The sequence below is a fragment of the Otolemur garnettii genome, unplaced genomic scaffold (assembly GCF_000181295.1).
Source record: "Otolemur garnettii isolate 467f Iridium unplaced genomic scaffold, OtoGar3 scaffold00015, whole genome shotgun sequence".
NCBI classification, from domain to species: Eukaryota; Metazoa; Chordata; class Mammalia; order Primates; family Galagidae; genus Otolemur; species Otolemur garnettii.
Genome location: NW_003852410.1, coordinates 23,972,665 through 24,000,296, shown reverse-complemented (window position 1 = coordinate 24,000,296; position 27,632 = coordinate 23,972,665). Strand labels below are relative to the sequence as shown.

General features: G+C 37.8%; 1 protein-coding gene across 2 annotated transcripts in view; it reads left to right on the top strand.

The window, feature by feature from the left end:
- Positions 1-27,632, top strand: part of SYNPR (synaptoporin) — a 361,119-nt gene that overhangs the window by 283,331 nt on the left and 50,156 nt on the right. For both annotated transcript variants that reach the window (XM_003785523.1, XM_003785524.2), the window contains one exon: positions 25,567-25,765. In XM_003785523.1, coding sequence (XP_003785571.1) covers positions 25,567-25,765 — 199 coding nt within the window. The remainder of the gene's footprint in view (positions 1-25,566; positions 25,766-27,632) is intronic.

The window sequence follows — 27,632 nt, the reverse complement described above, 5'->3', positions numbered from 1 at the left end:
AATGTTCTTCTGAGCAAAGTATCACAAGAATGGAAGAAAAAGTATCCAATGTACACACCCCTATTATGAAACTAATTTATACCTTTTATGTGAAAGATACAACCTAATAACAACCTTAGTATACAGGGAAGGGGGAGGGAGGGGGGAATGGGTGGAGGGAGGGGGATTTGAGGGCTCACTTCTGTGGTTCATCTTACAAGGGTACAAGTGAATCTTTCTATGAGTAGAATATGAACATTTTAACACAATAACTAAGAAAATTACGTGAAGGCTATGTTAACCAGTTTGATGGAAGTGTTTCAGATTGTTTGTGAAAACACCACACTGTACCCCAGAAGTGCATTAATGTACACAGTTACTAATCAATAAAAAAAAAAGGAAAAGAAAAGAAAAAACTCTCTATTAGCTGATAGGAAATATGAGACCCTAGAAAACTTTTATTTAAGTAGATCAGATTTGAAGTTCAAGTACAACATATTTGGACAAGTCCTATCAAACAGCTGGTCCACTATTCATGTTGCCTCCATTTTGCAGAACTTTTTTTACCCTGTTAAATTGCTGGGAATTTCTTTTTGCTAGAAAATAAAAAATAAGTAAACTTTGCAAGAAGTCATTAAATAATGATTAATTTTGAAATTTGAGTTGATAAGAACATTAAGGTATCTGAATTTTCTGTTAACACTTCTATGCTGTCTCACATGGATTTGGTACCAAGCAAAGATGAACAAACTGAGTTTGTTCAGTGAATTCTGGAAGTTCTAGAAATTACATCATTGTCTATTTCCTGTTTCTGACTTTAACACATGAGAATGACATTTTATTAAAAGATACTTATTGTATATCTCCTACTAATAGTAACAGTCTAGGCTTTTTAAGTGCTTCTGTGTAGCAGTTACTCTGCTAACAAGTTTACATGCATTTCTCCTTTAATATTTATAAGAACCTGTCTTAGTCCATTCAATGTTATTATGATGGAATACATGAGACTGGATAGTTGATAAAGAGAAAGGATTTATTTGGTTCACGATTCTAGTGACTGGAAAATTCAAGATTGGGCATTTGCATCTGGTGAGAGGGTCTCAGGCTTCAAGTGACAGCAGAAAAGAGAAGGGGAGTAGGTATGTGCAGAGACCACAGGGCCTGGTAAGAGAGGAAGCAGGAGGCGGGGGAGGGGCCAGATTCTTTCTAACAACCAGCTGTTACAGGAACTCATTAGAATGAGAACTCACCCAGCCCTACGAGAGGGTAATGATATATTATACGTGAAGAATACACTGCCGTGACTCAAACACCTCCCACCAGGCCTTACCTCCCAATACTGCCCCGTTGGGGAACACATTTCAACAACAGTTTTGGAGGGGACAAACATTCAAACCATAGCAGAAGCATACTCTCAGTATTAGGAAGCTAGGAGTCAGAAAGCAAGTAACTCCCCCAAGGTTGAACTGTTAGTAAGTAGCAGAAGAGAAAAGAAAAGAAGTTGCACTGTTAGAAAGTAGCAGAAGAGAAAAGAAAGCAAGTAATTCCCCTAAGGTTGCACTGTTAGTAAGTAGCAGAACTAAAGTAAATAATAATGGAGAAAATAAATATACAAGACATACATTCATGCAACCATAGATTTAGTCATTTATTTTGGTAATTATTTTCTGAAGCACTTAGATTTACTTATTTTTACAACCAGCAGGTCCTGAATAAATATATAGTAAAGGCAGGTACAAAAATATATGAAAGAAAAAAAATGTCCATCAAGATATTAAAGCTTTTTACATAAAACACAATGTCCTCTTATTCCTTGCACTGACTCTGAAGATGGTTTTCAGTGGCTTTATTAGGACTAACTTCAGAAGAAAAGAGAATTGGTTAAATTTTTTGACACTTGTGTTTATTTGCCCCAGAACAGTTTATTAATAGAGGAAGTAGAATGTATTTCTCTAACATTAAAAAATATCAAGTAATCAAGTATTACTGAAAGTGCAGACAATGAAATAGGATGGAGAGTCCAGAGATAAATATTTATACTTTTAGTCAATTGATTTTTGACAGGAGTACATGGCATATTTATGGAGGAAGAATAGTCTTTTTCTACCAGTGTTGTTCAGACAACTGAATGTCCACATGCAAGAAAAATGAAGTTGACCTTTACTTCATATAAAATACAAAAATTAACTCAAAATCAATCACAGACAATGTAAGACCTAAAGCTATAAACCTTTTAGGAAAAAACATAGGAGTGAATTTTTATAACCTTGGGTTAAGCAATGGTTTCTTAGAGACAGCAGCAAAAGCATAAACAACAATTTTAAAAATAAACTGGATTTCATCCTTATATTTAAAAACTTTTGTGTTTTAATGGACTATTTAAAAAATGAACAATCTATAGAATGGGAGAAAAAAATTGTATGTCACAAATCTGAAAAGGAACTTATATCTGAAATATATGAAGAATTCTTACCACTTAACAAGAAGAAGACAACCCAATTTTAATATGGGCAAAGGACCTGAACAAACCTTTATCCAACAAAAAGATGTACAAATAGCCACAGAGCACATTAAAAGATGCTCAACATCATTAGTCATTAGGAAACTGCAAATCAAACTATTTCAATCCTACTAAGATGGCTAAAATAAAAGACAGACATTGAGTGTTGACAAGAATGTGGAAAAATCATATTTCTCTCATATTTCTAGTGGGATTGTAAAATGGTACAACCACTTTGGAAAATAGTTTTGCAGTGCCTCCAAATGTTAAATATATTATATTAATATTAAACATGATCTAGCAATTCCACTCAGTATATACCTATGAAAAATGAAAATATATGTCCACAAAAAAAGTACATGAGCATTCCTAGTCACACATGGACCCCAAAATAACCCAATCTATCAACTGAGAAATAGATTTTCTAACGTGGTATATCTATACAGTAGAATGTTCTCCAATTATATGAAAGAAATGAAGTATTGACACATGCAACAAGTATTAACCTTGAAACCATCATGCTATGCAAAAGAACTCAGCCACAAAAGGCCACATATTGTCTGATTCCACTTATAGGAAATTTTCAGAATATGAAAATTCATAGAAATAAAGTTGATTAGTAGTTTCCAGGGACTGATTGACGAAGGGGTAACTGCTAATGAGTATCAGACTTCTTTATGGGGTGATGAAAATGTTTTAATTTTAGATAGTAGTATAGATAACTCTGAATATATTAAAACTCTGAAAATACTAAAACCCACTAGCGGTGCCTGTGGCTCAAAAGAATAGGGCTCCAACCCCATATGCCAGAGGTGGCAGGTTCAAACCCAGCCCTGGCCAAAAAAAAGTACAAAAATCCCCCTAAAACCCACTGAAATGTGCACTTTAAAAGAATGAATTTTGCGCTCTGTTGATTATAACTCAATGAGGCTATTATTTATTACATAAATAACTCAATAAAACTATTATTATTATTATAAAGAAAAATTGGGATCAGTCATCCTTTCTTTGAGATGATAAATTTGTGGAATGACTTATTTTCAGACATTTGTATAACTATGTATACACTCTACCCTCTGTCTACAAACTTCTATCCACTTTCCTATCCCACATTAACACCTATCCTACTCTGCAAATTCCTTATTCTTCCTTTATGAGTTGGCTTAAATTTTATCGCTACTAGAAAACCTCTTTAAATACTTACTTCAACAGTGACCTCTATCTGATGACCTGGTTGACTTTAGAAGCATCTTTATTCCAGCCCAAATCATACTTCAAGTAATTATCTCTTTGTGTGCCTATATCTCATTAGTGTATAAGCTTCTTGAGGCATTTGTCTTTGTGTTTTGAGGTCTGGCACAGTGCCTAGCATCTGATGGCATTTAGAAATGTTTACTACATAAATAAATGCTTAAAAACAGAAAAGTGAACTAAAGAGTATCTTTTGGTGGAAAAATTAGATGATATCAGGGTATATTTTAATCACATAAAGTGTCTCAGATTTAAACGTTAAATATTTTCATATGTCAAATTCAAATTACCTACAGAAATCAGTGCTATCATGAGCAAATATTTGCCTCCTAATTGTGAGCTATTAACTCAGTCCTCAAGTGTCCTAGGATGAGCTGAGCTTCCTAAGAACAAGAAATTCTTCCTGCCATGTAGAATGCTCTTGCATAATTAACCAGCTGTGTTTCAGCATCCTGAAACATTTCATTAGAACATCTTGGTTGTCAAGTAACCTAAGAAATTTAAAAGTTGAATCATGAGTCCACTGCTATGGGAAGTAGAGCCTCAGGTGAATAAATTTTACCCAGACTACTATCTTTTCAAAACCATATTTCCCTACGATACACCATAGGCCTACTGTGGTTTGAAACACCTGAACAAGATGATTAATAACAAAAGGATTAATAATTTACAAGGAACTTTGATCAGTAAGACTTTTTCTTTGTCTATCTCTCCTTCTCTCTTTTTCTTCCTTTCTTTTTTTTTTTTTATTTCAGGTTAATATGAGGGTACATACAATTAGATTACATTACTTACATTTGTGGAGCTGCAGCTGAGTTCTGCACCCAGGAAGTGTGCTATGTACCCTAACCTTACCTACCTCTCTATAGGTGAGCACTTATAGAGCCCCCACTCCACTTTCCCCTTCTTGAATTTAAATGTGTTTTTCTCTGGTGTGGGCCTGTACTTCTTTATCTACTATTTTAGGAAGACTCTTTTGATGCAGAAATGTACATATTTAAGCAGCCGATGCCATCCTGGAGATAAGAAATTACTATGAGTAAACAAAATGGACCCCAAACAATTGCCTTCATGGAGTGTACAGCTTATAGCAGGAGGAGAGATATAAGGAACATATTCCAAACAGAAAGAATAATTAACGTAAAAGTGAGGATATGTTTGGTGCATTGAAGAAGGCCAATGTACTAGGGCATAATTCACTTTACAAATATTATTGAAACCATAAAGAACTATGGGTCATGGGTCATGATTCTTCCTCCCCTTCTCCCAGTTAGCATTTTGCAAAGCCACATTTACCTTGATCTCATAGAGGCAAAATGCATTTCCTTGCCCCATTGATTTTTGGGCTCAGCAGGTGACTCATTTTGACCTATGGAAGGTGGGCAGAAGTGACAGTATGTCACTTCCCAGGTGCAACCTTAATAGGTGCCACATGTTTCTGCTTTCCTTCCTGTGCCTCCAGTATCAGCAGGAGAAAGCTTCCCCATACAGAGGCCTCCCTTCATCCCAAGCTCTAGAATGGACACGTGCGACATAGAGCAAATTTCAGCCAATCTGCAGATACAAGAGCAAGCATACATAGTGGTCGTTTAAAAATACTGAGTTTGGATGTGGTTAATTATGTAGTGTTATCATGGCAATAGTTAACTCATAATCTTCAATGTTAATCTCATACAGTATTAATAATATTTTATATTTTTTACTTTTATAAACATTATTTTGTTCTTCATATAAGCCAGAGCTGCCAAATTATCCCTGGAAATGGCAAGTTATTTGAAAATCATAAATGAAACAAACAGGGGCCTAATTCCTATATTTGGAAGAAAGAAACCTCATCTAACTGGATTCTTGATTTGTTCTACCCCTATGGTTAGCTGAAAGAAAGCAAAGGGCCCTTCTTTCTTTTCCACTTCTGTTTCCACCTCTGCACGAGGACATCTGTTGTTTCAGTTTCATAGAATGAAGTGTTTGCATCACTGAAATAAAAATACACAACTTTGTAACTTGTGGTTTGTACTTTGGTATCTTAGCATGTTAGTACTAGTCCTTCAATAGATGGGTGATTCCACAACAAAGTAAAATCCATCAAGGGGAGGTGTGAAGTTATTTATATAAATAAACCCAATTTATGGCTCATTTTCACAAGTTTTAGTTCCTAGGCTAAATTTTCCAAAAGTAATGGAGACTCCCGTGCATGTGTGTCCCAAACTTGAACCTAATAGGAATGCAAATAGAAAATTAGTCTCATTAGTCGTGGTGAGAAATATCACAGACTTCCTTCTCTAGAATATAAATACTAAAAATTTTCTCCAGCAAGTAGCTATTGACTGCAGGTCCACAAACCATTCTACGCAATACAGAGCTACAAAAGGGTATGGTTCTTGTCCAAAGTGAATGTATCTGAAGAAATGACTGTAACAATGGAAACTGCTGGGAGTTATCTTCATTTTGGTCTCCCTATGGCAAACCTTAAAGACACAGTCCCAGAAAACCAAAGCAAAGAAGTAGGGTAAGTGAGGCAGAGAAGAGGAAATGCCAGTGAGGTTTCCATTAACGATCAGGTCAGCACTGAAGAGGACTGAAGCTCCCTCCTCCTGGGACCCTCTGAGAAATCACGTGGAACTTGAGAATCCTAAGACCAGAGGGCAGAGATGCTGGGGCATTTACCCACTGACTTTCATGCTTCAGTGCTTGAAGGCTGAATCTAAAAGTGTGAACTCCTACACAGTCTGTTGTGCCTGCTTGCCTCAGAACAAGCTCTCTTGGGCAGAAAAGTCTCTTAGAGGGGGAAGTGATCTTGATGTAGGAGGCTTTTTAATGTCTATGGGAGTTGCCTGAACTCAGGTGGGCACGGTGCAGGGCATCACGTGTACCTGTGCCAGGAGCACAGCTATTCATTTCATCAGTTACAATAGTCACTATTCATTAAACACTTAACTATGTGCCAGGTACAGTATCCTACTATTTAACCTTGCAGTAATCTTGTGCAGTAGATATTGTTATGATCACCTTCCACAGACAAGAAAACAAAGAAATGTGCTAGGATGACCCAGGAACCAAGTGGCAGAGATTTGAATGTGAGGAGACTGACCCCAGACCCAGGGTCTGACAACACTAGGTAGGATAGGAGCAGAAAACAAGGTCCTCAAACATGGGGAAGATAGGAAGGCATGTAATCCTCAGGGAAGGCTGGAGCAGGACTTTAATATTGAGTCAGTGGAGAAGTGCAGTAAAATGAGCCTACACATAAAGAGGGGGTGAGGAGGGTGGGAATGGCCACAATGTAATGGACACAAAATCAATAAAATATCCACACTGGAGAGCACACGGAGTGGATCCTTGTTATGCGGTGAGGTCTGACAATTAAGTGTGCAAAGTCATCCTAGAAAAAGTGCTACATACATCATCGATGAACATCACTGTGGTCACCAGATGGCCAAGGGGAGGACTTCAAATGCTACCGTAGTGATTTTAGCAATGAGGTATATAGCACTTTCTCTAGGATGAGTTTGCAAACTTTATTGTTGGTAACAATAGTGTTTGTAACTTGTATCTTTGTCCACTCAACAAATATGTATTGAGCATTGTATAAATCTGCCTTGTATAAACTTCAAAAAACAGGCAAAACTTGGCATTGGATATACAGAGATAAAGACCCAGACATGGTCTCCTAGAGAAGAGACACAGATGGTATTATTTCTATTTTCTAGTATTAAAACTCTTCCTTTCAATTAAGAACCCATCAGTGAGGTTCATCTGGAGTTCTACCTCCTCTCACCCCCTACATACCACACACACGTGCACGCGCGCACACACACACAGGTCGCCTGACTGCAGCCTGGTCAATTAGTATATCTACATCTATTCTGTTGGCCTTGATGGTTGTTTTCAGGATGCAAGTGACTGAATTTGGGTTTTTCTATTGGAGTTGGGAGGGTGATGACCTCTGATGGTCAAGACTACTGACCTGATGAAGGATATCTATGAGGTTTCCATCCTGCCCCCCACAAGGAGAAAGAGTAAAGCACAAGCAGAGAAAAGCAGGTTTGAGAAGGGAGAATTAGTGGACTGCTGATTCTTCTTTAGCTCTTGGACTCAGTCTTGAGCTAAATCATGTCTCAAATTTCTCAGAAGAAACTCCTTCAATTACACATGGAAGCAGGTAGGTTTGTTAAGAAAGCTTTCCTTAGCATGGCTTCTTGTAGAACTATAGCAATAAAATATTCAGAGTTATAAGCTACTGGTTTTAATCATTCTGTAGGACACCAGAATGCACCTTTGAACCTAAGTCATCACAGGTCATCAGACCCACTGAATCCTTATGTAGGTGTGATTCTGGAATAGTTATATAGATTTCAGATAGAAATTTTAACATCGGGTAATTTTTTTCCTTGATGAAAGGAGCCAAATTATTGAGTACTGCACTCTGCTAATTATAATCCTCCTTTTATAAAACTCTTTCCCTTCCCACTCACTTGCCTATTCCTCTTTGGTTCATATTCCTTGGCTCAAAATCCAGACTATGAATGTTGGCATAGATTGGCCACCTGTGAAATTTCTTTCACAAGGTTTAGGAGCCCAGAGAAGCTAAACATAGAAATTCAAAACCAAAATTACTTTCCCAAAAGAATGCTTCAGGATCATGCAACATATCCAGTGTCCTGATATAAAACAACTACCTTCTCCTCAAGAGGGCACTTGGAATGAAATTAAAAATCTAGAAACATAGTATAATCTCATACCAAAAAGAGAAGAGAGAAGAAATGGTTTTCTATCAAATTTTGAGGTGCCAACTGGTATTTCTGCAGCTGATGCCCATTCAAAATAAAGGATTATATGGGCCTCTGTTTTATTGGAGATGCTTCTGTCACTTGTAAAGAAGCTAGGTCAAAATCAATTGCATCTATAAATATTTCTGAGCATCTGATATGTGCCAGAAATGGTGCAAGGGACACAATAGGGAACTGGAATACCTTTTCTTTCTTTATCCACATACTTCCTTCTGTATCAGCCTCATTATCATGGACAAGAATTCAATATGTGTACCTTAGATACTTAAGCCCAGGGGATGAAACATGATAATTGATCAGATCTAGTTCTCATAGTCAACTCTGAAAATCATAGAACTATTCAGAAAAGAAGTGATAGATGCCAGGTGAACAAACACACCTGACATCCACTTCATGGGGGATACTAAGATAAGCAACATTGAACTCATATTGCACATTCCCCATATGTAGGCTTCAATCTGTGACTCCTCTCAAAAATGAGATAAAGGACAGAGAGATAATGATTATCCCAGTGGACCATCTAAGTCTGAACTCTCTTTTCCTACTTCTAGCCTGAGAGACCTAGAACAAGCGTCCTCAAACTACGGCCCACAGGCCACATGCAGCCCACCTAGGACATTATCTGGCCCGCTGGGTGTTTTTGCTGCCACTGCCTGTCCTGCTTAGCAGCCAACTAGTGCCGGGGCCTGCAGTCCAGCCCTCCAACGGTCTGAGGGACAATAAACTAGCCCCCTGTTTAAAAAGTTTGAGGACCCCTGACCTAGAGAAATTAAACAGTCAAAAGACCAGGGTACATTCACAACCTGAGTTAGAAGCTCTTTTTTCTGGATAGGCATGAACAATCAGGTGGATAGAGAGTATCTACGCAGTCCTAGTTCGGACACAAGAATGCTCTATTCAGTGTTTGCCAAGGTCAGGGAGCTGGTACGCACACTTTGATGATGACAATAAAAACTTCTGGTTAGTGTTAAAACTTACATATAGTAGGTACTTTATAACTATCTGTTGAGTAAAAAGAAAGCCTATGTAAAATGGTGAATTGGTCCATGCATGCCCATATTATCTGAATTATTTAAAATGAACACACACAAAATGGAATAATTTGGGGCAAGTCAAAACTCATTATCTAGATGAATGGTTCTCAAATGTTAAGTCTCAAGACCCTCCACATTTTAAAAAAATGATTAAAGATCACAATAGCTTTTTATTTCAGTGGATTATGTCCATGCATATGGACAAAGCTGATAATTTATAAAATACAAGCATTTAAATATATATTCCATGAACTGTCAGAACAATGACTACATCCCACATTGTGCAGCTTCTGTAAAACTTCACTATATACCCGTAAGAGGGTGAGAGTGAAAATGACAAATAACATCTTAGTGTTATTATGAAAGCAGTTTTCATCTCATGGACTCTTCAAAGGGTTTTAAACATTCCCAGGGGTCTCTGAACCACAGTTTAAGAATCTCTGATCTAGAGTTTTCAAAAGCATCAAGTATTTTGAAGAAGCTACACAAAATTATTGGATATTAAATTACTTGTGGTAAGATTTATTTATAGCATATGTTCACACGGTTTTGACCTTGATTTTTAATTATCAGAGGAAGAAGCTTATTTAGCTTTTATTCTCTTGCATTTAAATATCGTATGAACCAAAATGAAAAATACTAATAGAAAATAGACCTTAAGCCATAAATGAAAGGAGATTGCTTCTTGTCTTGGTTTGGTTGGTTTTTTGTTTGTTTGTTTGAGAACTTGAAAGGATTAAATAACCATTTTCCTTTTTAAAGACTTTTTTGACCCTCCTAAGAATAGATTAGGGTCATTGGCTTCCAAAATATTTTCAATCAACTCCTTGCTAGACACCGTATGAAACTGCATTTCATTTAAGAAGGGTCCAAATTGTGGTGATTTATTTGGATGTAGAAGTTCAGGACGCTGCCTTTGATAAGTAAGAAATGGCAGAGTTGGACTTATATAATGGCAGCTTGCTTGAGACCACATGTAGACTTTCAAATGGATGAAGGAAACAAACCATCTCATTCCTTTTCCTGGGCAGCTTGAAGAACAAAGAAGGTCTCACTCTCAACAATGCTAGCTTCACTTCTGTATCCAAAAAGAAGATGTCTTCAAAGATGTCAAGTCGTTCCTTAAGAATTCTTTTCTAGTGGTAATTCAGGAGAGCCTTGAATTCCAACCAAAACTTCTAGAACTAAATAAGCAGAAAAGCCATTTCTTCCCAGCCAACTTTCCAAATAATCATTTTGCTTAAAAAGAAGTTTTTCTCCTCTGACGTATTTCCAATATATTAGTTGTACTGGGTCAAGTCTTCTATACCACAGCCCAGTCACTGGCATGCTCACTGCCTGTAAATTCAGGAGCAATTTCAACCCCAGACACTGTGGCAGAACAGCTGTAGTTAACTTTTCCTGACAGATTCAGGTCAAATAATTATTTGGCTAATTGATTTTTCAGCCAATGGATTTTTAACAAACTAGTTTGCCATGTATCAACTGTTGTGAAAATGTGTACAGCTTCTCTGCAGGTGCATAGGGAACTGAGAATAACTGAAGGATTATCCAGTTGGCCAGGAGAGAGCACAGAGCACATCTAGGGAGTCACCAGGAAGGGCCACTGTGCAGGAAGAGGCTCTAGACACACCAGGTGTATTTGACTGGCTTTCTAGGTGTTCCACCTGTTTCCTCATCTGTCAAATAGGAACAGCAATGATTATACCTCTCAGGGCTATTGTAAAGATTAAAGGCAAGTATATGGGATAGCGGCTGTTGCAAAGGCAGAAAGTAAAACTTACTAGCTCTCATTACTATAGTATTTTTATTAATGATTGAGGAAATTACTACGGCAATTATCTTTCTCTTTTCTAAAAGAAAACAGTTGCTCAGATTACATATGTCTCACTAACAGGCCTGGAGCCCTCCTCCTCCATCCCACAACTCCCTATCCCAGTTAGTGCTTGGCTGACTCCTCTTCAACTCTCCAGGCTTCTTGTAAACTTTGCTTCCTCAGAGAAGTCTTCACTGCTGCCCTAGATTAGTTGGGAGCCCCTGTGTATCCTTGGTCTTAACCTTCATTGACATTTACTAAAGTGGATAATTCGGGGTCCAACCTTTTCTAAGGACAAAGATTTTGAGAGCAGCAACCATCTCCATATTGTTTTCTGTGGTATCTATTGTCCCTAACACATTGCCCAGGCATGGAGTTAGGGAGACAAAGGAATGAGTGAGGCATAGGCTGGGTGTGGTGCTACAGCAAGGCCAGATCTGCCTGGGCCAAGCACTGGGGCAAAGCCAGCACTAAGTTGACAGGTGTTCCTGAGAGACACAGGAGAGGATTTCAGGGAAGAGCCTGCCTGGTAAGACCCATGGTGCCCCAGAAGCCAGAGGGATGGCTGCAACTTTTTATTCCTTGTCCCTATGGCTCCGCTGGCCTTCAGATGTGGTCACTCTGAGCCACCGGTGAGTTTCTTCCTTACAAAAATTGAAGTCATGGTCTCCTAGACCAGAGGCAGGAAACTCCAAGTTTTGGTTCTTTCCCTATATGATTCTGATCAAGTGTGTTCACCTCTCCATCTTGTTTTACTATGTTACAACAGCAGAGGTATCTCTTTCTACAGTTCTACAAGGTAAGAGCAGGACAAGCTTCCAGACAAATAACTGTTCTAAGAATGTAATGAGATCTGTCCTTTCCTTCCTTCCTTCCTTCCTTCCTTATTTAAGAAATACTGAGTATTTACTGTGAACCAGGTATGACTAAGTGCTCCATAACAAAGATGCAGAACAACAGACAAAAATGGCAAAATTCAGGTTCACAAAGAAACCGGATAACTTCAGACAGTGATAAGACAATAAAAGCAATGAAACTGGAGAATGTAATAACAATAACTAAGAGTGGGGTGTGCCCTTTATATAGGTGATTGAGGGAGGTTTCTGAGGACGGGTGACATTCAAGCTGAGACCTACATAAAGATAGGAAGCTGACCTTGGACAATGGGGGCATGAGTGTTTTAGGAACTGAAAGAAATGGGCATGGGGCAGTGCCTGTGGCTCAGTGAGTAGGGCACCAGCCCCATATACTGAGGGTGGCAGGTTCAAACCCAGCCCTGGCCAAACTGCAACAAAAACTAGCCGGGCATTGTGGCAGGCACCTGTAGTCCCACCTACTCGGGAGGCTGAAGCAAGAGAATCACCTAAGCCCAACAGCTGGAGGTTGCTGTGAGATGTGATGCCACAGCACTCTACCAAGGGTGATAAAGTGAGGCCCTGTTTCTAAAAAACAAAAAAAAGTGGGCATAATGATAGCAAACAAATGGGCAAGACTGAAGTGATGCCAGTTTTTGTGGGCCATGTTAAGGGGTTTGAATATGGCCAAGTGCAAGGGGGAAGCCACTGTATGAGAGTTTCATACAGAAGAGTGACAGGCTCTGATTTAAGCTTTTAAAAGATTTCTGGTTGCTGTGTGCAAAATGGATTCTTACACATCCTGTTCCAAATGCAGCTTGAAAATTGTATGATTAATCCCCTAGTCACTGACAAAGTGGTAAAAACATGGATGACATTATATTTGCTGACAATAAAGGGCACTTTTTCTATCCTGAGATGATCCGATATGTTTAACAAACTGTTCCTGGTTAACTGAAATGAACAATGTTTCCTTGTGTCTTAGACTTTTTTTTTCAAAAAGGATTTTTGTTTATGGTGACATTAATAATGAAAGAATTGGAAATTCACAATTCCAAAGCCTCCTGACAGGGCAATAGTTTTCAGTGGTTAGAGGAGATTGCATTTTTGTTATATATGCATCAACAATTACTGTTTATTTCATTATAATCTGGCATGTATATATCGAATTTCCTACCCAGCAAGAGTTCTGTTAGGTCCCCTATCCCAAGCAATCAGTGAAGCCAGTTATTATGATTAATTAAACTGAATAACTTCTGTATAGCTAAGGAGACAACAACCAAAGCAAATAGACAACCTACACAATGGGAAAGGATATTTGCATATTTTGAATCAGAGAAAAGCTTGATAACTAGGATCTATAGAGAACTCAAATTAATCAACATAAAAGAGCCAATAATCTCTTATATCACTGGGCAAGAGAAATGAATAGAACCTTCTCTAAAGAAGATAGACAAATGGCTAACAAGCATATGAAAAAATGCTCATCATCCCTAATTATCAGAGAAATACAAATCAAAACCACCCTGAGATATCATCTAACCCCAGTGAAAATGTCCCACATCACAAAATCTCAAAACTACAGATGCTTTTTACCTGGAATGTTGGGATGTTCTGTAACTAGGGAGGGGTGGCGGCTGCACAGCACCACGGAGGCACTAAATGTGGAGACAAGGGAACACTTCTATATTACTGGTGGGACTGCAAACTAATACAACCTTTTTGGAAGGAAGTATGGAGAATCCTCAAGGAACTCAAACTAGACCTCCCATTTGTTCCTGCAATCCCATTATTGGGCATCCACCAAGAAGAAAAAAAAATCCTTTTATCATAAGGACATTGCACTAGACTGTTTATCTCAGCTCAATTTACAATCACCAAAATGTGGAAACAACCTAAATGCCCACCAACCCAGGAATGAATTAACAAGCTGTGATATACCATAAAATACTATTCAGCCATTTTAAAAGATGGAGACTTTACATATTTTGTATTAAACTGGATGGAAGTGGAACACATTATTCTTAGTAAAGCATCACAAGAAAGGAGAAGCAAGAATCCAGTGTACTCAGTTCTGATGTGAGGACAATTGATGACCTAGTACATGAAGGGGGATGGGAGAAGGGGGATACAGGGAGAGGGAAGGAGGAAGGGGGTGGGAGGTCTGGGGTGTGACACACCTCTTGGGGATGGGTCACAATTATAAGAGGGACTTTACCTAACAAATCTAATCAGTGTAACCTGGTTCTTTGTACTCTCAATGAATCCCCCACAATAAAAAAAAGAATGAAATGACATCAAGGCACAACAGCAAATGACCAAATAACTGCTTGATCAGGAGGCTTTTAGACAGAGCCACATAATAATGGAATATGCCTGTTTCCAAGTCTTTGAAATGTACTTTCTTGAAAGGATTTGGACTTTTTTCTTTTTTCTTTTTTTCCTTAAAGTTCAAAGAATGGAGGAGAGGATTTGGATTTTTTAAATAAACTTGAGTAATTAGATTTACACATTTAATTTTGAATGTTTTTGAAACTCTTTGCGATTTACATATTCATAGCACCTTTAAGTGCCAGTGACTTTAAGCACTGGGATGTGTACAGTATAGTCCCTTATGTCATTTGATAATCACATCCTGTGAGGATGGGTGCTTTTATATCTTCCATTCATCTTGCAAATGAGAAGGCCAAGGCTCAGAAATGCATGAGACTTGTCCAAGGTAACATAGCTGGTAACTGGTGGAGCTGCTTTAGATGGCCTTTTAAGTAAAAGAATAAGTTACAAGGTCATTTCCATTGTATACACAATGGAGATAAATAGAAGGTATGCTAAGGCTGGAAGAGTGTTGAAAATAGCATCTCATCAGGTAGACTAATGCTGGGATATTCTTCTCCATGTTGTCCCAGGTATGAAAGTAGATAATGTATGTAACAAGTAGGAGGAAGGATTGCCACTGGTTTTATCATGTTGTATAAAACGTAGGCTCACAAAAAAAGTCTAAATGAAAGCTTTAGAACTCAGCTCTTATTTCCATTTTTAGCAGTAGGCCACCAACATGATCAAGTTGAGTAAATTGAATGTTGGACACCCTACTGAGAATCTGATAAACTTATATAATATGACCTAGAGAAATGAATATGAATGTAAAATATTCTAAATATCTACCAATGGGGGAGCTATTCAGAAAATTATTATATAACCTTTCCATATAGCTATATAGCTATAGCATGACCAACACAATATAATAATTCATAGTCCTGTGCATATATATATGACTGTTAAGAAGAATAAATTTCCTTAAAAAGTGAGCTATGTACAAGTCATATTATTAAGTAATAAACAGTACATTAAAGACTGTTTAATTTTGAATTTTAAAATTCAAAGTTGGAATGGAATTATTGGGATCTTACATTTCCCTCCTTTAAAAATTTCTGTGCTGGTTGAATTTTTATAAATATGTTTTGACTGAATTAATTAATAAAATCAAGATGACACAAATCCTAAAAATCAGGTCAGCTGGGGCAGATTTCGGCTGCTCTCTCCAATGTTACCTATGTGTTTCTGAATGTTGTAAATATCTTTTAATCATGTAAATATCTTTTAATCAAATCCTTTGAACTGTCTATTTATGAAATATTTCCATACTAACCAAATAAAGAGGATGTATAAGCAGGTATTGGCTGGACAATCAGGAATTTTTTTAAAATGCCAACTCTGGAGTTGTTTTTGTTTTATAATTCACATGGTAGATTACCACAATTTAGGAAAAACAAGAAGAAAGGATTTTCCCTGAAATATACAGATAACTACCTCATTATCTATTTTAATTTGACAATGTAGAGGCAGTCTGAGTTATCTTGCTCAAATTCTATTTGAAGAAACCAAAATTAATAAATCATAACTTGGTGAGCATAATAATGCCTCTTTGCAAGCCATTATAAGGGTTTTATAGAGTTTTACTTCCTAATTTCCGCTTCAGATCAAGCCCTGACCTCTGGTGAACTATTCTTTTTTAAATCACCTTGGAGTCTACATTTTCATTTTGAAATGTCTATCTACATAAATACAAACTTGGGGTTTGTGAAATTTGAAAAGATCCTTCTGAAGAGCATAATCCCAATTAATTGGATAAATATCTTTCTGGTACACGGAGATAGAAGCTACCTGTTAGGAGGGGGCAGTAATTTTCCACCCTTATCTTCAAATGTGTAAGTGCAATTAATAGTATAGAAAAGAATATTGTTTACAGTTACCTTGACTGCATTTTCCAATGTCTAGCTAAGTTCCCTGTGCTTGATATTTATTATTACCCTTCTTAAGTATATATATGCATATATACACACACACACATACATGTATTTTTTTTTGAGGTCTGACAATTAAGTTCATGAATTCATCCTTAAAAAAATGCTACATATGTCATTGCTGAACATGGTTACCTTCAAAGTACTCCCCTTGGGAAGCTGTACACTAATGCCTAGTCCACCCTTTACAGCAATTTGGAACTCTTTTTCTGAAATGGCCATCAGAGCTGTCATCAGATTACCCTTGTTTAATGTCCTGAATGTCATCAAAATGTCTTCCTTTCAATATTTCCTTTACCTTTAGGACACTGGGGGCCAGGTCAGGTGAACAGGGAGGGTGTTCCAATACAGTTATTTGTTTACTGGCTTAAAAACTCCCTCACAGAAAGTGCCTTATGAGCTGGTGCACTGTTGTGATGCAAGAGTCATGAGTTATTGGCCAAGATTTTCAGTTAAGATTTTTCTGGTTCTCTATCCATGTTTACTTGGTCTAGTATGCTTCTCACAGTCAACTAAAAATTTTGATGCACAATCCAATTAATTTTTGCAATGTTTTTATCAGTTCTGCTCATTACGGGCCACCTTGACCTCCCCTTATCAGTGGTGCTTTCTCTTTCCTCAGAAAAAATGTTTAATCCATTTGTATACTTCCATTTTCTTCATGGCATTATCCCCATGAACTTGGATGAACATGTCTGATTTCACTTCCACTCTTGCCTAGTTTAAGAAGAAACTTATGCATGTTTGTTTATTGCTCTAATTCAAGTGTTGTTATTCTTGAACACAAAAGCACACAATAAGAATGATGATCTCCACTCATCATGACACCACCATAGATTAACAAGAACACAACTGTGAGACACTGCTATACCAAGGTTATGAAACCCTACCAAGTTGTTTGTACGGTGCTGCCAACTTAAGTGCATGGTGGCAAGTTCATGACTTCACTGTCAGACCTCAGATGTACGTGTGCATATATGTGTATGCTTATGAAGTCAGACAATTAAGTTCATGAACTCATCCTAGAAAAAATGCTATATGCCTCTCTGTTGAATATCACTATAGTCATCAGATGGCCAAGGAGAGTACTTCATGTATATATACACTGTCCAAGGGAAGTACATGTGTGTGTGAATATTCTTTAATGGTAAAATAGAAAGGACAAAAAAGAACGAAAATTTCCTCCTATGGAGACAATAAACTTTAAGACACTTTATACATAACCAAAATCAGGGGAAATTTTCCTGTTTTGTTTAAGAACAAAAGTATAGCATTTTTCTTTTACTCAGTTTTCTTTTTAAAGAAAATATTTTTAGGAAATGCATGCTTTGTTGCAAGCTTTAGATATGAAACTGTTTTTGACTCAACCAAGGTTAGGAAGAATGTCTGGGAAAAATTATCCTGGTGATCCAAATAATGCCACTTACCTGAAGGTAAGGAAGCTGGAGGTCATCCCTTAGGTCTAACAGATGGAAGTGTAAGTACAGTCATCTCAGTGTTGCCAACCTGTCAGGAACAAACAGCATCATTAGAATCTTTAAGGTCTCCTAGAAGGCTGTCTGTGTATTACCTTGTTTTATATTCCTGCTTCTTTTGATGTTGGCTAGAGCCAAGTAATGACACTTTTTCTCAGTAGAAGCAGCCCAGATTCCTTGTCACCTTTCATGAATGAGTCTTGCATTTCGGAAAAGCTCTCTTCATTCCCCTTTGCAAACTGAAGTCTTCAAAATTGTTTCCAACTTAACCAGAGTCCAACTGCAGGAGCCTTCCCTTCCATTCTCACCATGATAAGCATATTTCTCAGGCCTATTCTCAATCTCTACCTTGAATTCTTTCGCCCTTTCTACTCCACATAGATCCTAAACCTCAGACTCTGGGAAGGCAGACTTCCTCCCCATATTTTGATGACAGCATAAAAATATGCATTATGAGGTGCTGGAGGCATAAACAGAAACCTGACTCCAATCAATGTGAGTTTTTAGAACCAGTTTGAAATTGCCCGTCAGCCAAAGGCACACTGGAACAAATGGTCATTCTGCCCATACATTCAACCCGTGACCACTCTCCTGTGGAGAGATGACTGTAAGTGACAAGTGAGAGTCAGCTGCTATTAGAAAAGCCCTCAATGGTGCAAGAAGTCATCATATACGGGGTTGATTGAAAACAATAGCATTGTATTTTTTTATAAGAGAAGTTAAAAGCAAGAATTTTAAGGTCAAATAGACTCCCTTTCTAGGCCCTATTTCAATACATCTCTTCATTCCTACAATAAAAATAAGTTAATAATAACTACTTCATTAAATTTGAAGTTGTAAGTGGGATAATATGGAAAAGCCTTTGGCCTGGCCTAATATGTGCTCAATAAATGTCACTTGGCAATTGGAGTCCAATAGTAGCAGAAGTGAAACCTCCATCATCATCCTAACTAGCATACCAAATACCATGCTTCAGGGACAGTTAGAGGAACAGGGGAATGACAGAGAGGGGTTTGTCTTTTCCATCCCCCTAGATCAGTGGTTCTCAACCTTCCTAATGCCACTATGTATTTTCATTGTTAAAAAGGGGTCACAACCCACAGGTTGAGAACTGCTGTGCTAGATAATCTCCATTCTCATCCCCACAACTCACCGTCCCCCCATGTTAGGGTCTCTATCTAATGTCTGGCACGTGGGGTTCAATAAGTCGCTTTTGAACGAATGAAGGATTTGAGCCTAGTGAAGAAGTCAGTGATTTGTAAAACTTGGAAATGAAACTTGGGTCATGGGTAAAACAACTTAGAGCTGGATATCAGAAGACCTGGGTGCCAGATTTGCCTCTTCTCTGTGCCAACTAGGAGATCTGTGATGATTCTTCAAAGATAGCTGAGCTCTTATGCACCTATCTATACGATGGGGAGGGTTACTGTGAGAAAAAAAAATGAGATGTAGTGTGTGAAAGTGTTTCAGAAATTCTTGGGATTTTATCATGATTTACATTGTGAATCATATAAGCTGAGTAAGTGGGAGTGTGCATATGTGTATGTAAACGTACACACAGATACACTTATGCATATACACACATACGGCTAGCAAAAGAAAAGCCGATCTAAAACTAAATAAATGCCAATATTTCATATTGGAAAGAGAGAGGGAAAAAATGGAGAAAAAGGACTAAAGTCCTTGTCAACTGGTAAGCAGAACTGAAACAAGGCCTGAAGGAAGCAATCAGGTAAAGAGAAATCATGCCCAGCACCACAATTTGCTAGTTGCCTGTGGTCCTTGTTGGCCTTTTAACTCCAGCTACCAGAAAGTCAATGATGGCACCTTGTTCCCCAACACCGTTGATACTTCCCACATTTGCTCTGGGGCCAGATCACTGTCCTTGGAACGTGTCATTACTGTCCTGCACTGAGCCAACCCAAATGAATTGTTAAGAGCTTGAGTCCTGATTTTCTTCCACATCTGGAGAAAGACACTATAAATAATTTATTACCAGATGGCCATAATGGCATGGTGCTGCCTAAAGATGTGTCTATGTCACTTTTTGTTAAAATAAATTACCTTATGATGATCATAATTTCAGGACATGACACAATCAGGTTCACTTGCCCTTTGCTTGGTTCTCAGGCAATGTTAAAATAACCCAGAATACTGGGTGTGGTGGCTCATGCCTGTTAATCCTAGCACTCTGGAAAGCCAAGGCAGGAGTATCACTTGAGTTCAGGAGTTAGAGACCAGCCTGAACAAGAGCAAGACTCCACCTGTACCAAAAATAGAAAAGTTAGCCAGATGTCATGGTGGTCACCTGTAGTAGCAGCTACTTACAAGGCTAAGGCAGAAAGATCGCTTGAATCCAGGAGTTTGAGGTCACAGTGAGCTATGGTCATACCACAGTACTCTACCCAGGGCAACATAGTGAGACTCTACTTCAAAAGGAAAAAAAAAAAAATAACCCAGGACAAGTATTGAAAATTAGGATGCTTTTAAATGACTTTCTATTGGTTGGTCTTTGAGGATTCAACTTTATCTTTACTGAGTACCTGGTACAATGCCTAATTCACATACTTCAGGGTAGTAGCTGAACAAATATTGGTTGATAATCCTATTCGGTATAAACTGGATGAGATGTCACGGGAAAGCTGGATTGGTCAATTTTGTACATTCAGCTGGACATCTAAGGATGCTGTAAGTTTTCAAGCAGAGAGGCAGAAATGTGCAGTAGTTAATGTAGACTCCTACTCTGCTCTGCTGGCATTCAGCACTCATCTCTGCCATCAGCTATCCATATGACCTAAGGCAAGCTCCATTGCCACTCTAAGCCTCAGTTTCCTCATCTGTAAAAATGGTATAGGAACACTGTCTACCTGACAGAGTTGGGATCATTAAGTAAGATACAAGTAGGTAATGAACCTAACACATATAACTTCCTGATACATTATTTTTTAAAGAAAGAACCTAACACGATGCCTGGAGGTTGAAAAATGCTGGCAGTTGTTATTATAAACACTTTTACTAAAAAAGCAACACCAACTTGCTTTTCTCCACTCCCCTGAAGGAACAGTTACATTTAATATTATTCCAGGCCCTATAAACAGAAGTTCAAACTGTGGGTGCTCAGCATTCCCTTTTTGAAGCAGCACCAAAATGTTTTAAATGGCTCTATTTAAGCGTTGGTTAAAAAAATATATTTCTTAAAAAGGAACTAGTCTGAAATGGAGACCGTTCATTGATGGATACAAGGCAATAAAACCCAACGAAATTCAATTACCCTTTGATTGAGTCAGGTCAGCCGAGAAGGGAATTATACATTTGAAATCAACAAGTTGGATTTGGTGCTTTTTGTAGCCCCAGCAGCTGCTTGCCGACTAGTTCCTCGCAGGATCAGAATCTTCCAGATTCTGCTGACTGACATGTTGTATCTGTACATAACAGGAATATTTTTCCCCCTTCTTTACGTTCTGAATGAATTATTTGCTTCCAAAGTTATTTACAGCTGCAAAGCATATGCTGAGCATAAACTCTTCTCCCTCCAAATATAAAATATATATGTATTTAGGCATATATATATAATCACTACTTAAAGAATCTTTCTGTTTTTATATATATGGAGGGTTAATAATGCATTCAAAATGCTTAGTTGTATGAATTGCATTCGGACTATTATGAGCTGTCATGCTCTTTTTTACATGAAATATCCCCCTTCCTTTCCTCAGACTAGGTACTAGTTCAAAACTTCACTTCTATTCCCCCTCTTTTTCCTGATTTCACACGAATATACCTGGTGGGCTAAACAACCAGCTGTAGCTTACTGGTATTATTAAACAGAGTAGATTTTTTTAGTGAAATTTTTTTTTGTCTTGTAAAGATCAGCCAATTAACAATTCTTGTAAGTCAACATGATAAGTTAGCAATGGTTGAAAATAATGATGTTCAGCTGATTGCATAAAAAATCAATTATTTTATTCTCTTGCTGTCCCCTCTGCACACAGATTGCTGGCCCAGTATGTGCGTGTTAGCTGAGGAAACTGGCATGTTGGATGCATGCTGATCCAGGGTGCCTCCCGGTCCCTGGAAAGTGAGCGTGCATGTCTCTAAATAGTTGAGACAGGTGACATCTATTTTTGTTTTACTCATTGTTTATTCTAATAAAATTGTTTCATCTATTTCTTAAGATAAAGAGCTAAATCTATAACCTGGCTGACGAGGCCCTGCACTGAGGGCCCCTCAGCAATGTCGCCATCTCATCCTGTGCCACCATCCCCTTTCCTGCCATCCTCCAGTTCCCTAAGCCACATTTCAGCTCCCCTCTCCCCAAGGGCTATGCACCTTGCCTATGTAGGAGCTCTGTACATGCTCTTTTCTACCTATTTTCTAACAACTTTATTGAGCTATAATTCACATACACTTAATCCACTTAAAATGTATAATTTGATGGCTTCATGGAGTTGTAGTAATTCATCCCTCACCACCACCGATTTCAGAATGCTGTTGTCAACCCAAAAAGAAATCCAACACCATTTAGCTGTCAACCTCAATTCTCCCCAGGCCTAGGAATATACCAACCTCCTTTTTGTCTCCATAGATTTGCCTGTTCTCATACTTTCATATAAATGGAATCATATAATGTGTGGTCTTTTGGACCAGCACATTTCACTTAATATAATGTTTTCAAGGCTTATCCATGTCATGTATGTATCAGTATTTTGTTCATTTTTATTGGTCAATAATATTCTGTTGTATGAATATACCACATTCATTTTATCCATTCATCCAGTTAATAGATATTTGGGCTACCTCTATTTTTTAGCTGTTATGAATAATGTTAATATGAACATTCTTGTCCAAGTTTTTGTGTAGACAAATGTTATTTCTCTAGGCTGTATATCTAGGGGTAGAATTGCTGGCGCATATATTAACTCTGTGGTTAACTATTTGAAGAACCATTGGATTGTTTTCCAGTGTGGTTTCACCGTTTATCATTCACACCAGCAATGCATGAAAGTTCCAATTTCCCTACATCCTTATCACTACTTGTTATTCCAATCCTATAATCTTTTTGATCATCGCCATTCTAGTGGGTGTGAAATGGTATCTCATTGTGCTTTCTTTATTAACTTTTGATGTGGGTAACATCTATTCATTTTTAAAGCCACAGCTTAAAAACTCAGTTCCTTAGGGGATTTTACTTTGACCGTACCACCTCCTGACTAGCATAGGGCTCCTCTCAGAAATCCCATCTTTTCTCTCTAAACTTGAAGTTCAACATGGGCAGGCACCATCTCATCTCTTCTTTGCTCCCTACTCTGTCCTCAGCATCTAGCCATTGTGTAAACCATAAAGTTGTTTTTGTTTAAAATGTGTTAAATGAACAACACATTTAAAAAATGAGGAAAAGTATACATTACTGGAAAATCATGTGTATTTGATAATTGATAGGGTTACCTTTTAAATCTATTTCATTTTTTTATCAGTCCCATAGAACAAACTATTTTGGAGTATTTTGGTATCACTAAAAAGGTCAGGAAAGAGGTTCTACAATATAATCATAATGAATGCTTCCATTTTCCCAAATGTTACTCAAGCTGTACACTTTTATCTTTGTAAAGAAAAAGGCTCTCTGTGAGAAAGTTCAGTATCCACAAGCAAAGTCAAGTGGACTGTGTGGATTGATCTTTCCTAAGTTAAGCAGTAAACAAAAAGGAATCCTTTTTTAAATAAAGGGAACTTTGAGGGGCTGGATTTTCCTGCCTTTACTGTCAACTAGGCCATATCCCTAGAAATTTCAATTCTGTAGGTCTGGGTGGGATCCCAAGAATATGCTTTTTCTCAATTTGGACATGAGAAATTTATATGGTGTCTCTCAGAATTAACTTTGCAAAAATATGCTATTTCTTATTTATTGAAACATACAACAAAGTTCTTAGTGATTCTAATGCCAGTGGTCCATGAGCTTCACATTGAAAAAAAATTCATCCTAGTTAATGTCCTCATTATTTAACATAAACACATTTTAATTTCAAAGTTTAAAAAAAATCAGGCTCTCAAATAGACACAGAGTTAAATCCTTGGTCCAAAATTTACTATATGGCAGCAGTTCTCAACCTGTGGATCACAACCCACAGAAACTATATTAAAGGGCTGTGGGATTAGGAAGGTTGAGAGCCACTGCTATATGGCCTAGAACAAATTGGTTTCCTCATATGCCAAAGGGCCTATATTATAGAGCTTGTTGTAGGCACTAAATTAAATAATGCATACAAAACACAATATTGAGTACATAATAAATGTCCTAATATATTAGTTGCTGTTATTATTTTATCATTATCCTTATTCTCTAAATTGAAAGAGTCTGTGCACAACAAATCTATGTTAAAGGGATCAAGTTTACTTAGAAAAATACATCCTAATCATAAGTTGGAATTTACCAGATTTATCAGTAGCTTTCTTATCCCTGTTACTTTCACAGATAACTTTCCAAATGGCACTGGATTGTCATGTATAAGCCTCTTTCATGTCCATTCTCAAGTGCTTGCCTCAGAGTCATTTCTGAAGAAGTTTGGCATCTGTATTAAATCACAGTTACCACTTAGCTCTAGTGCACACCACAAGCTACTGTATTTGATATAACACATCTTTCTTAGGTGTTATTTACTGAGCAGAAAGTACTGTCCAAACATCTCATTTGTCTCTATCAAGTAATATATTGAGCCTGGATGCTATCCTGATGGAACCGGCCAAATAGAAGTTACAAAAGCTTAATAGAAATAGGATCTACTGGTCATCTTACAGAATCAAGAATACATTCATTTATTTGCTTAATATGTACTAAAAAATATCAGGCATTTGGGATGCACAGAGGAAAAGAAAACCAAGATGCCTCTATCATGGAAACAGAACATTCACAGCTGAGGGAGCTGTGGAGATAGAACAAAACAAGCAATCACGTGAACTACCGAGACAGCCGTACCTGGTGAGGAGTGCTGTGAAAGATATCAAACAAGGTGGCGTGACAGAGAACGTCTGTTTTCAAAGGCAGAAGATGTTTGAGCTGGTACCTGAGTGTCAAGGAGGCAGCCATGGGAAATCTCAGGGCACAGAGCAATTTAGGAAAAGGGAACAGTCAATGACAAGACCCTATGACAGCATTGTGTTTGGCATGAGAAACAGATAGCAGGCCAATGTGGCTGGAAAGTGGCTGAACACACAGCTAGGAGTATGTGATGGAAGGTCTTGTGGGCTGTGTTAGAGAAAGCACAGGAGAATTTAACAGGGAGATGTCACAGTCTAATTTATCATCACTTCAGATTCCCTTTCCCCCCTCATCTCCCCTCTTTCTAAGGTGACAAGCTATTACTATAACCTGTTGAGTGATGTTTAACTTCAGTATTTATTTCCGAGTTTACAGCTGTAGTCTCTGTAAATTCCTTAATGATTTGTTACATAGGCATATCACAGGACTCTCAGGGCACATCCCATTTTGCTGCGGAAAACGTAGACGTAGGTCATCTATTTGTGTCTCCATAGCACCTAATTAATGTCTCCTTAAATCTGGCAATCTAGGTTGCACCAGGTGACGTTTGAGGTGCCTACCTGCGAGGGAAAAGAACGGCAGAAGCTGGCACTGATTGGCGACTCCTCATCCTCGGCGGAGTTCTTTGTCACCGTCGCTGTCTTCGCCTTCCTCTACTCTTTGGCCGCCACTGTCGTTTACATTTTCTTCCAGAACAAGTACCGGGAAAACAACAGAGGCCCACTCATTGTAAGTGGCTTTCTTTTTGAAATAACTTTTTCTGTTCCTTCTCATTTCTTTTACTAATGCTTGAAGGACTATCTGAGCCTTCAGGGTAGGCATTTGAAAGGAAATCACATCACACACTTTCTTATCCAAATTAAATGACAAAAATACGATGGCTGTCAATCTTCTGTGTTCCTGGGCTGGGAAACTTTCACATGACTTGCCAGAAACACCCTGAAATACATGGCTGGAAATCTTATGAGATCAAGGAAAACATAATTAGTGAGGCTTGCTGCAGATTTATTTATAATTCCAGCATTATGGAGTTAGTCAACCATTTTTCTCACTGGTTATTTACACTGTATGACTTGTTATGCTTATTTGAAATGATTTCCTTCGTGTATGATAGATTGGACATAGAACTGTTAAATTTGAAAATGGAGTTCTTCGTATTTGGATCCCTCTATCCACTACCATCCCCGTTCCCCACTTTCTGTTGACTTATACAATTGTCCGAGGACTCATACGGGTGAAATCAACATAGCCAACATTTCCTAACACAGAATACATACATACACCTCCGGGCAAACAAAAACCCTCAGGGGGTACCTGACCATGGGTAATTTTAAGGAAATCAGCTTTCAATTTCTCAGACTTCACAGGCACATTTGCCTGAAATCTTTCTTCCTGAGACTTCCCTGCATGGCAAAATATTTTGCCATCTTCTTTTTTAATCACCTACTTCCATTTTATGAAAAAAAAAAAAAATTCTTCTTTACCAACCCAAATCTTACTTCTTAGCACATTTAAGAGTACAAAACATAAACAAATAGCCTAAGAATATGGGGAGGGGGGAGGGAGAAGGGAGGAGGGAATGGGTGGAGGGAGGGGGTTTGGAGGGATCACTTCTGAGGTTTGTCTTATAGGGGCACAGGTGAATCTTTCTAAGAGTAGAATGTGAACGTTTTAAAGCAATAACTGAGAAAATGACATGAAGGCTGTGTTGACCAGTTTGATGGAAGTATTTCAGATTGCATGTGAAAACCCTACACTGTACCCCAGAAGTGCATTAATGTACATAGTTACCATTCAATAAAAAAAAAAAAAGAAAAAAAAAAAGAGTACAAAACATTCAAGGCCCAGAAAAAAGGGACCATTTGAAAGACGGGTGTTGATAAAAGTCAGTGCCTCTGATGCATAGGTAATGGTACTCTTTCAGGTATAAGATTTCCAGTTTTTTGCTTCTGATAAAATTAAAAGTCTTAATGTACTTGTCAGTCATATATCATTGAAAATATTTTTGATGACAAATTATTGTGATCTTATACATGTAACTCAGAAAGAAATAAATTAACAACTCTGCTATAACACAACTCCATCCATTCTCATCTATTCATTTATGTAAGCGAGATTTCTCAGCATCTACATTTATAACATGAAGAATGGAAATAAATTTATCCTGAATCATGTCCCATTCTATGAATAATTTATATATATACATATATGTGTATATATACATACATATTATGTATGTATAAATGTATGTGTATATATGTATATGTATATATACACACACATATATGTGTATATATGTATATACATAAATATATATCTATATATATGTATACAGCTATAGAGAGAGCTAGCTATGGTCTGACTATGGTTTGTCCCCACCAAAGCTTATGTTGAGTCTTAGTCCCCAATGTGGCAGTGTTAGGGGGCAGTGACGTTAAGAGGTGATTAGATCATTTAAGATGGATTAACATCTTTCTTAGGAGACTAGATTAGTTCTTGGAAAAGTGGGTTGTTAAAAAGTGGGTCAACTTCCTTTGTCCCCATTTCTTTTCTCACACATTTGTTTTGTCTTCCATTTCTCCACCATGACTTGACA